A 10,231-nucleotide genomic window follows, 5' to 3' on the forward strand; every position below is an offset into this window, starting at 1 on the left:
ATCCCGGTTAGCGGATACACTAGCCCCGCTTAGCGGATACAACTGCCAAATTAGAGCGCCGAATTTCGATTTTTAGTTCTTTGTTCGCTTTCTTATGTTAATCAACTTTATATTGCATCAAAAGTTATCCGACATTTGCACATAGTCTCTACTTGCACTATTACCACCAGCTGCTTAGTTTAAAGTCTCACTCAACGGTTAAGGTATTATCTGCTCCTCCTAATATACTTTATAAGGCTGTTGCATAGGTGTTGACTCGTTCGTATATACAATTTCCAACGGCCTTCAGTCCTGTCCTTGATGCTACGCGTAGTTGGCGGAGCGGCACTCGTTCCACACCCGAGTCATCTCCTCGGGATCTCCGAACTCATGCGAGGCTATTACCGAACTGTAGCTGTCCGGACCCTTGTACGCTGGCCGATGAAAGCGGAAGTCATCGCAGTGCTGGAGGGGAATTCCCGCTTTCAAGGCCACTATGCCCAGATAAATGTCGTCGAACCGGAAGAGGGGCAGGTGGACACTGGCGGCGTACAGCTGGCGGAGTGCCTTCCGCGACAGCATGAACGCCCCGGCGGTGACATACGGTGGCCAGCGATCGAAGGGGTATTCCTCCAGCGAAACGTACCACTTGCTGAATTTGTGACGAAGCGGTGATGTCTGGAAGACGTGTCCTGCGAATAGCACCTCGGGCTGGTGACTCTGACGCCCCCTGCCCAAAAACTTGAGCACGTTCTTGCACGAAACATAGTAGTCGTCGTCCACGAAGAGATAGAATTCGCTGCGATTGAACTGCCCGCTGGCCCAGCGCATTCCCAGCATGGTTTTCAGCGTGTTGTTGAAGTAGGAGTCCGTGAAGTCCGCCTGCAGAATGTCGCCGTGCTCCCGGGACTCCCAGGCCACGTCTTTTTCGCTCTCCTGGGCCGTGCCCAGCAGGAACACTCGTCGCAGATGGACGTCTGAGAAGCGACCCTCGTAGCCCCACGTCCGGCGGATGGCCTCCCGCCGCTGGGAGTTACCCACGGCGCTTTTGATGAGCAGCGTGAGACGCGCGGGCTGGTCAGCTGGCACTTCCGCCGTGAAAGAGGGCACTCGTAGGTAGGAGAACTTTTCTAGTCCAGAGGATTTGGATCCAGATCCGGATGCGGCGTCATTGTTCAACGGGTATTGGAAGTGCCGTTCAAAGTCCAGCTCGTGCAGGTGGGTCAGCAGCCCGCAGTAGTCCACCAGGAGGATGAGGGGCAGCACCAGGAGGCACCGCAGCAGCAGTTTGCGGTGTTTACTTTGCATTGCGACCAAAATAAAAACAAATCCACCAATGTGACCGTGACGTGGAAAAAATACCAAACGCCCACCCTTGATACGGCCCACTTAAAAATGAACTAAGTCTAAAAGCATTCAAATTCTTCTAAATCTGAAGGCCCATTTTGGAGTTCGATGAATTTTGTGAAATTGATATAAATTTAAAATAAAATTTGTTTTTTTTTTAACTTTTTCGCCAATAACTTTGCTCCGCTCAAAAGCTGGCAGCACTGTTAAATCGGCTTTGAACTTGATGCTCTTCCGTGGAATGTCAAATCGGCAAGAAGAAGCATTTTATAAACAAAATATCGGAGAACTTTGCGCTCACTAAAAACAAAAACTTGTGAAATCAAAATGTCTGCGGAGGTGTCTACCGATGAAGCTGCTCCGCCGGCGGAGAAGAAGTCCAAGCTGACCAATGCACAAAAGGCTAGGATCGAAAGAAACCTGGCCAAGGCGCAGAAATTGCGAGAGGCCAAGTTGGTTTTGCATCCATTTAAGGACCTGGCCAGGTGGGCTATCTATTATGCTATATCTACGAGAGATTATACCCAACCCGCAGCTCTTCTAATCCCGGACAGCAACAAGGATCGCGGCTCCCATCCGGATGCGGCCCTCAGCCAGGGAAGCTCTGTGATCAAGGTGCAGGGAACCAAGTACATAGACTCTGGCGGGGGTTTCCTGCTTGAACAGCCTGTTCTGCACACGGCCTCGGGCCCAGCGGGCCTTAATAAGTCGGGGGAGGAGGCCCCTCCTATCCTGGACGACGCCATTGCCATACCCGTGCAGTACGAGGAGTGCCTGGAGTGCGGGGACATGTTCGCCGACTCCTATTTGTTCAACAACTTCGGGCACTCGGCGTGCGACAAGTGCCGGGACAAGGACGAACGCTACGCCCTGATTACGCGGACTGAGGCCAAGGCCGAGTACTTGCTGAAGGACTGCGACTTCGACAAGCGGGAGCCCAAGCTGCGGTACATAAGCCGCAAGAATCCGCACAACGTGCGTTGGGGCGAGATGAAGCTGTATCTTCATATGCAGATCCACCAGCGCGCACTGGAGGTCTGGGGCAGCGAGGAAGAACTAGTGCGCCAGCACGAGTCGCGCGAGGACAAGCGGGAGGAGGGAAAGGCGCGCAAGTACAACAAGAAGATGAAGCAACTGCGCATGGAGGTGCGCAGCAGCATCTACACCAAGAAGACGCACGAAGTTCACGAGCACGAGTTCGGGCCGGACACCTACAACGAGGAGGAGGACACCTACACCCACACCTGCCTCACCTGTCCGTACAGCGAGACCTACGAGAAGATGTAGGGGGATGTGGTCAGCATCCAGTTGCGAGCCCACAAGCGCTGCCGATTCAAGAATGGAACTGAAGCCATTGAAAACTTAAAAACTTTTTTTTTTCCCATCTTAAGCCCCCTACTTACACACCATTATTACTCTAAAAAACTAGTTAAGTGAATAATAAGTGAGATCTGTAATTGAAGTACACACAAATGCGCATGGATCAAGTGCTAAAAACTAATTTGAATTTAGGTTAAAATACAATATTCTGGTGCATTCGCATGATGATTTCCCAGCATTTCCCAGACAACTACACGCTTATATTAATTTTGGGTTTGAAATTTGGCTAAATGGCTTCAAAGTGCGTGAAGTTAGTATACCCTTTGGCCCGCCAGCTGGCGGTCAACACATTTCGGCGCTCGGCCAAGCGGGAGATTCCGTTGAACACCAAGTCGACGGCCATGTTGGCCATGTTGAGATCGGCGCCGACAAACATGTCTTCCAGATGATCGTAGAACGACTTGAGCCGGCGATCCAGACGCTCTCTGGGCGTCATCTGCCTGGCCTCCTCGTCGGGCACCTCGCGGTAATCCTTATTAAGCGCCAACTCCTGCTCCTTGAAAATGGCCTCCGGCTGCTTCTCGAAACTCATCTCCGTGATCATCTGCCTGAGCATCTTAAACGTGTACACTTTGTTGGGTATGTTCAATATCATCCGGTTTTCGCGTTTGGCGGGGCTGGCTTTTGGAGTTCGAGCTTGGAACTGAGTCAATCTGCCATTTGTATGCCACTCCCCACTGAGATCGCAAATAAAGCGCAAGTTTTCCACCATCGAATTCCTCTGCAGCCCATTGGCGACCAGTGCCTCGTCGGACAACCGAAACGTCTCTTGCAGACCCCCTCTGTCTTGTCTCGTCAATGGAATCTCCGTCAGCCAGGACATGGCCGTTTCAATTTTCTATACGTGGGATCAGTTCGACGTTAGTTGTGTGTTTCCCTGAAATTTCGGAATGCCTAGTGGAAGTTTTTCCCAAAGGCTACTAATGAGCACTCCTTGATTATTGCTTAGTTGCGCAAATAGTCTTTATTTCAACTTTGCAAAAATTGAATCCTGATATTTTGCACAAGAAAAATTCATTTTTTTTCAGAAACAATTGAAATAATTATTCAAAAGTGGAATGTGATTCCTCGTTGAATTCGTAATTAAATTCCCTATCGTTCTGTAGTCAAGCCTAAAAACTTCAATTTTTTTTTCATTTTTTTGCAAAAAATTATGATAAAAATGCGATTTTTTTTTTTGTTGATTTTTTGGTAAAAAATAATCGTTTTTTTTTCAATAACAATTGAAATAATTATCCAAAAATGGAATGTAATACCTCGTTAAATTCGTAATTAAACCGTTTTGTATTTCAGTCTGAAAACTTAAATTTTTTGTCATTTTTCGAAAAAAATGATGATGGTACCACCCCTTATCAAAAAAAAATCTGCAGGATAGTGATGGGGGATAGTTAGATATGTTCATTAGCTTTACAAAACTGATATTATTTTGTCTTTAAGACCTTATTTGGCCAAGAAATTAGGATTTTGCTGTACATAAACCCACATTATTACCGAATAAACGTTGCCACAACTTAGAAATTCGTATGTTTCTACATTTTTTAATGGGCAAGCAAACTTTAAATTCAAATTTGTTCTAATAATAGTATAACGTGGGAAGTTGCCCTTTCTTCCGAGTGAGAAAAAAAGTTAACTAAAAAACGGAAATTCGGTCGATAATCCTGCACTTGAGATTGCACTTCCTAGGTATGAATTTGGTTCTGGGGTGAGGCCATCGATCTGCCACTTGCGGCGCTGTTCAAACGGAGGATGCCCTGCACCACCAAGTCGATGGCCATGTTGCGGTCGCCGCAGACGAACATGTTGTCCAGGTGATCGTAGAAGGACTCCAGGCGGCGACGCAGACAATTCTTGGGCGGAAGCAGATATACCTTCTCGTCATGGTAGTCCGCATCAAACTGCAACTGCTGCTCGCTGAAGATAGAGGCCGGCTCCTTCTCGAAACTCATGACCTTAACCAACTTGTTGAGCAAGTGAAATTTGTACACCTTTTTAGGTTTGTACTCCATATGCTGCAGCTCTTTGTGTAACTCCCACTCCGAGAGGCTGGAAGGCGGTGCGGCTTTGTTCTCCTTTTGCCAAATCTGCGAAAGCTCGTGCAAATGACGATAGTCATCGATTAGGGAGCTTCTCTCCAGGTCCACGGAGGCCAGCTCCTCGTCCGTCAGCTTATCGATCTTGTAGAGATGCGAAAGTTCCTCATCATTAAGCTGACAAATCCCGGAGAACTTTAGTTTCCGCGACTGGGGATTTGCTTTAATCTCTTTACCCGTCTGCCTGTCCATTATGGTGGTACACTAATAATACAATATTCAATCTGGGTTTTCAGCCCGGGAATTTAAGCTAAACTTGTGAGAAATAGTTGTCTGCTCTATAGAAATATAACTCAAAGACTCCTTTGGTCAGTGTAGCCCCCACATTTTAAGAGATTACAATAAAATCAAAATTTGTTGAGGAAATAATAAATTAAAATTTTGAATTGCCCGCGGAAAGTATTTTTCTGGTATATTTCACTGCATTTCGCTTCGGTATTTTTAGCTATTCTCCAAGAAAAACTATGTTATCGATAACACGAAGCGTTATTTGTCTGGACTTATCGCACCTATCGAATCAGCTGCAGCTGAAAAATAGACCAAAAAGTTCTTCTAAATGTGCTTAAATCTAAATCGCGGTTGACAAACACTTTTCGGAACGCAGTCTTAACTATCTAGATGCCCGATCCGGGGGCGGGAACGGCAAAAAACACTGATAAAGTGTAATAACCAGGCTGTGGAACCTACAAGGAATCGACACCGTTGTCCAAATTTCTTTGTAAACAAATAACTCGGCACTGAAAGAAAGAAAGAAAGAAAGAAATGTTAATTAGCTAATGCCATTTAGATGATTTAATTGTTATTGTATATAATCCATTAATACGCTGCAGAAACTAGAGCAGCATCCCATCTCCTAAAACCGCAGCTCACAAATCAGATTCCATCGCCGCGTGCAAAATGGACGAACCTTCGGACGACGAGAACTCGGAGCCCACGCCCAAGAAAATCAAGCGGGAATGGGTGAAGAGCTACTCGAACAAGGCCATGGAGATGATGAAAAAGATGGGCTACGAGAATGACAAGGGTTTGGGAAAGAGCAACCAGGGTCGTCTGGAGCCCATCATCGCCGTTCAGCAGGATGGGCGCCGTGGCTTCGGCCTCAAGCTGGACACCGTCCAATCCTCGGCTGGCCAATGGGATCCAGCCTGCGAGGAGCTCGAGATACCCGAACCGGTGCTTTGGCTGCACAATCCTGGCAGTCGTGCAGACGCATATAGCCTTGATCAGCTGATGGGACATGTGGTCACCGGTGAGAAGAAGTTAACTCTCGACGGAGAAACACGCTACTGCGAGCCAGCCATCCTGCATCACATCATCAATGCCAAAACCGTATTCGATGATCTCAACGACAGCGAAAAACGGCGGGCGAGATCCAGATGCAATCCGTTCGAGACAATCCGCAGCTCCATCTTTCTTAACCGCGCCGCCGTCAAGATGGCCAACATCGACTCGATGTGCGACTTCATGTTCACCAATCCCCGTGATCCCGCTGGCGAGTCCCTGGTGGCTCCCGACGAACTCCTCTACTTCACGGATATGTGTGCAGGTGATTGATTACCTTGCGTTTCGCTTCACTTTCCAAATGTTGATTTCCATTAACATAAATACTTCATTCCCAATAAACTCGCTTTATAGTAATAACCTTGATATCCTTTCTGTTGTTGCACAGGCCCTGGCGGCTTCTCCGAGTACGTGTTGTTTCGCAAATCTTGGGAGGCCAAAGGATTCGGCTTCACGCTGCGTGGCGCGAACGACTTTAAGCTGGAAAAGTTCTTCGCTGCTTCGCCGGAGTCCTTTGACACGTTCTATGGCGTAAAGGAAGATGGCAACATCTTCGATGAAAGCAACCAGGATTCGCTGAACGAGTATATCCGCATGCATACGCCCCAGGGGGTTCACTTTGCCATGGCCGACGGCGGCTTTTCGGTGGAAGGTCAGGAGAACATCCAGGAGATCCTGTCCAAGCAGCTGTACCTCTGTCAGTTCCTCACCGCGCTGAAGATTCTGCGACCGAACGGCAGCTTCGTGTGCAAGGTGTTTGACCTGTTCACACCGTTTAGTGTGGGCCTGGTCTATCTGATGTACAAGTGCTTCCACCAGATTGCCATAATCAAGCCAAACAGCAGCCGGCCGGCAAATTCGGAGCGCTACCTGGTCTGCAAGTACAAACGTTCGGACGCGGAAACGGAGGGCATCATAGCTTATTTGAATACGGTCAACCTGATGCTGTCCGATGAGTCGCAACTGGAGGAGAACGACGTGCTGGAGATCTTTGATGCCAACGAGCTGGCCGAGGACGAGGACTTTCTGCGTTACATTATCGATTCAAATAACGCCATTGGCAAGAAGCAGATCGTCGGCTTGCGCAAGATAGCAGCATTCGCACAGAATCTGGAGCTGAAGGAGACCAAGCAGTCGGAGGTGCGGCAGGAGTGTCTGAAGCGTTGGGGACTTCCGGATAAACTTCGCCAGGCACCGGAGATCAAGCCAACGGACAGGCTGCTCGATGAACTCCTTGCCGATTGGGGGAACGAACGCAGCTGGCTGAGTGTGCCGGCCACCGAGATGAGCGGTGTGGCCAGTCTCAATACGGCCGTTAAAAACGTGGCGGACTGGTATTTTGTGCCTGTGGGACGCGAAGAGACGAACATCAATGCCTGCAGTCTGTTCTTGTGCAAATCCCGGGGCAACTTGCTGCGCTACACGGAGCATAAAAAGTGGGAGCTGGTGGAGACCGCCTTTGAGGTGCAGCCGCGCTCGATCTTCTTCGGCCAGATTGTGTACGAGTTCTACGGCGAGGGCAGGACCATTCAGCGAGTGGCTGCCCTGCACATCATCGATGGCATCTGCCTGGGTGGCATCGACATCCGCAGACGGCCGTTCCGAGAGCGCGTCAGCATGTGCGATAAGTTTGCCAGGAGTCTAAACAAGCCGTACCGCAAGGAGCGCACTTTTGGTGCGCTGCGCAGCAAACCCTTCTTTCGGCTGCAGGATATGGGCACTTTCTTTGCGGACATGAGGCATTATGTGCTAAAGGATAACTCGCAGAGGTTCGGATACGCGCTCGATGACAAGAAGTTCTTTGTTCCGGGCGGCATAATGATGTTCTGCGACCTGACCAAATATTATGTGTCCGCACACTCGCGGTCGCGGGGTCAGCTGTACTACTTCAACGTGAAGAATAAGGAGGCGTACTACAAGGATCAGATACCCAGCAAGAAGGCTAACGAGATCTTCGCCTCGTTCCGGTGCAGCTTCTCGTACCGCCTGCTCTGGAAGTGGACGGACCTGCGCCAGGTGGAGGAGCTGGCCACCGACGACAATCCAAAGATCCTGTTCCGCAGCGACTTCGTTAAGTTCATCGCGGACAAGCTCGGCCACAGCTAGGCCAACACAACTTAGCCATAAGTTTAACTATACATACGCATACGTGTTTTTTTTTAACTTACCCTTATCTGGAGGTTTTACAACGGATCCCTGCATTTTACTTATTCGACTTAAGTATTCGACGATTGGGTGTCCGCAGGAACTGAATCATATATATTTTTTTTCGACCATCACTACTAACTATATTCGTACAACATACACGCGTATGAGCAAAGTGTGCAACTGTTTTATTTTCTAAAAGATCTTACCAAACTTGCACCGTCTTTCATTTTGACCGGGTTCCTGTGGGTCTAGCTAAGCAATGGCTGTCTTTGCCACTTCTAATAGTAAGAATTCAAATTTTGAACATTTCCTATTCCAATTGAGCAAGTTTAAATGTGGTGTTGGATTGAATTGACCCACACTATTAGATATAAGATATTATTAATTAAAAAAATATGATTGATATAAGGGTAACACTTCCCCTTGCGTTACTTGAGTTGAATATTTGCGGAAATCTTCAATGGCCCTCCACCACCACCACCTCTTTTCAGTGGGAGTTGTCAGCGGCAGAAAGTTGCATTCACAGGTCCTTGCAGCTTAATTAATCACCCGATAAATTGTCGGAGAGCGGATTTCTGGGGACCTGGGTGTGCGGAATCCGCAGTGTTTGCAGTTGGACAAAAAAGCAAATTGTTGGCCGTACTTGTGCAATTCACGTCACACAGCACAGTTACACACTGCCGAAAGGCAAGCTGGGTGGTGAGGGGTCAGGGGCATGCGGCATGGGGCATGGGGAAAATGCCACTGACATGCGCCAGTAATTAACGTCCCATTTTGGGTTAGATTACCCATGAATAATTGCGAATAGCGTTGGTCGCGCTCAGCGCACAGCGAGAAACCCCAAAATCAATTGTCAATATATAATTAATTGAAGATATAAAATGATAAATAAAAATCGATTTTATAAGATATTTTAAAGCACTTAAGCATATTGAATTGCGTAATGTTCAATTTGCTTCCTTGCCAAGTGAATTTAAATGGGTAAGACGGCCTACCAACTGAATAGGTGTAATTTTGGGTGTATTTTCGTTGTGCAACATTCTGTCCACGACATCTGATAGTTAGGTGCAACAGCATTGGGGCACTGGAATCCGATCGACGCGGAGATTGGGATTTGGCACTGGGATTGGGTGCGCAACTGCACCAGATTGATGATGGTCGGCTAAGAATGGCCACCTCCTACCTCCTTCCATCCTTGCTGGCCGTAAACCCAACCTGATCCCACTTCATCCCCGTTTTCCATGCGAGGAGTGAGTGTTTTGGAGACTGAAAACTTTGCTAATTGCTTTTTGGCCACGGCTACGATGACGATGGCCTCGAACTACGTATACATATATGTATATATATAAAGCTGTTAACGACGAATCCGGCAACGGGCCACAGTTACAGCATCCGAAAAATAGTAGTTATCCATTTGCAGTTTAGCTGACTTGCACACTGGACCTTGAGCTGTCCAAAACCAAATGATATTGGTATTGTTCAGCGGAGTGAGAGCACAAAAATTATAGTGCGAAATATAAAATGTAATATTAGCTAGAATACCTTGTAGTTGGTATAATATATAGAAATATATAAGCCGAAACTAATTTGTAATGGGGAAAGGCATGGAAATCGGTTCTCAAGCAGTGTAGTTGGTCATGCCTCGTCCAGAAAATCTGCTGTTTTTGTTGTGCACTTAATTGTGCATTTTTGGCTGGGCCTACGTTTGCCGACTCAGCAGAGAATTAATTACAAACACTCGACTCTACTCCATGCCACGCCATGCCACTCTACTCCACTTCACTCCGCTCCATCGTGATCCACTGCGATCCGCACCATGCCGCCTGGACATTTGATAGTTTCGCACTTGTGCGCTTTATAAATTTTGCACTTGGTCTGCTGCGAGCATCTTCAGTTGTCAAAACAAATTTTTGCAACTGAGCCATTCATTTGTTACGAAACCCCGGAGACTTTCCCCCAGTCCGGGGCAACGGAAGTCCCCGGAGGGCAGCACATGAGACCTGGGT

At 47.8% G+C, this 10,231-nt stretch overlaps 5 protein-coding genes across 6 annotated transcripts; 2 read left to right on the forward strand and 3 right to left on the reverse strand.

Annotated features, from left to right (window-relative positions):
* Positions 1–69: 69 nt before the first annotated feature.
* LOC120455034 (beta-1,3-galactosyltransferase brn) lies at positions 70–1,341 on the reverse strand. The gene has a single exon (XM_039640868.2). The coding sequence runs from the start codon at positions 1,285–1,287 to the stop codon at positions 304–306; it is 984 nt and encodes a 327-aa protein (XP_039496802.1). The 5' UTR covers positions 1,288–1,341; the 3' UTR covers positions 70–303.
* Positions 1,342–1,551: 210 nt separating this feature from the next.
* Positions 1,552–2,896, forward strand: LOC120455035 (DNA repair protein complementing XP-A cells homolog). Its single transcript, XM_039640869.2, has 2 exons — positions 1,552–1,811; positions 1,881–2,896. Exons 1-2 carry the CDS (start codon positions 1,654–1,656, stop codon positions 2,611–2,613), a joined length of 891 nt encoding a protein of 296 aa, XP_039496803.1. The 5' UTR covers positions 1,552–1,653; the 3' UTR covers positions 2,614–2,896.
* Positions 2,897–2,932: 36 nt separating this feature from the next.
* Positions 2,933–3,529, reverse strand: LOC120455613. Its single transcript, XM_039641994.1, has one exon. It carries the CDS (start codon positions 3,527–3,529, stop codon positions 2,933–2,935), a length of 597 nt encoding a protein of 198 aa, XP_039497928.1.
* A 695-nt stretch (positions 3,530–4,224) lies between these two features.
* LOC120456051 lies at positions 4,225–5,097 on the reverse strand. Of its 2 annotated transcripts, XM_039642630.2 has the most exons (2): positions 4,973–5,073; positions 4,225–4,913 (listed from the first exon to the last, which is right to left on the reverse strand). In XM_039642630.2, exon 2 carries the CDS (start codon positions 4,710–4,712, stop codon positions 4,386–4,388), a length of 327 nt encoding a protein of 108 aa, XP_039498564.1. In that variant the 5' UTR covers positions 4,713–4,913; positions 4,973–5,073; the 3' UTR covers positions 4,225–4,385. The 2 variants fall into 2 exon arrangements, with proteins under 2 accessions (XP_039498564.1, XP_039498563.1); XM_039642629.2 differs by having other exon boundaries at positions 4,225–5,097.
* Positions 5,098–5,275: 178 nt separating this feature from the next.
* On the forward strand, positions 5,276–8,636 carry LOC120456050 (cap-specific mRNA (nucleoside-2'-O-)-methyltransferase 1). The gene is made up of 2 exons (XM_039642628.2): positions 5,276–6,342; positions 6,466–8,636. Exons 1-2 carry the CDS (start codon positions 5,694–5,696, stop codon positions 8,181–8,183), a joined length of 2,367 nt encoding a protein of 788 aa, XP_039498562.1. The 5' UTR covers positions 5,276–5,693; the 3' UTR covers positions 8,184–8,636.
* Positions 8,637–10,231: the final 1,595 nt, after the last annotated feature.

This window comes from Drosophila santomea, chromosome X (genome assembly GCF_016746245.2).
Source record: "Drosophila santomea strain STO CAGO 1482 chromosome X, Prin_Dsan_1.1, whole genome shotgun sequence".
Lineage (NCBI taxonomy): Eukaryota > Metazoa > Arthropoda > Insecta > Diptera > Drosophilidae > Drosophila > Drosophila santomea.

What these genes read in the sequence shown, in the direction of transcription:
- LOC120455035 (XM_039640869.2), top strand. Translation starts at nt 1,654, where the DNA reads ATGTCTGCGGAGGTGTCTACCGATGAAGCTGCTCCGCCGGCGGAGAAG. An exon ending in CCATTTAAGGACCTGGCCAG is followed by an intron (nt 1,812 to 1,880) that starts GTGGGCTATCTA and finishes AATCCCGGACAG; the next exon opens with CAACAAGGATCGCGGCTCCC.
- LOC120456050 (XM_039642628.2), top strand. Translation starts at nt 5,694, where the DNA reads ATGGACGAACCTTCGGACGACGAGAACTCGGAGCCCACGCCCAAGAAA. An exon ending in CTTCACGGATATGTGTGCAG is followed by an intron (nt 6,343 to 6,465) that starts GTGATTGATTAC and finishes GTTGTTGCACAG; the next exon opens with GCCCTGGCGGCTTCTCCGAG.
- LOC120455034 (XM_039640868.2), bottom strand. Translation starts at nt 1,287, where the DNA reads ATGCAAAGTAAACACCGCAAACTGCTGCTGCGGTGCCTCCTGGTGCTG.
- LOC120456051 (XM_039642629.2), bottom strand. Translation starts at nt 4,988, where the DNA reads ATGGACAGGCAGACGGGTAAAGAGATTAAAGCAAATCCCCAGTCGCGG.
- LOC120455613 (XM_039641994.1), bottom strand. Translation starts at nt 3,529, where the DNA reads ATGTCCTGGCTGACGGAGATTCCATTGACGAGACAAGACAGAGGGGGT.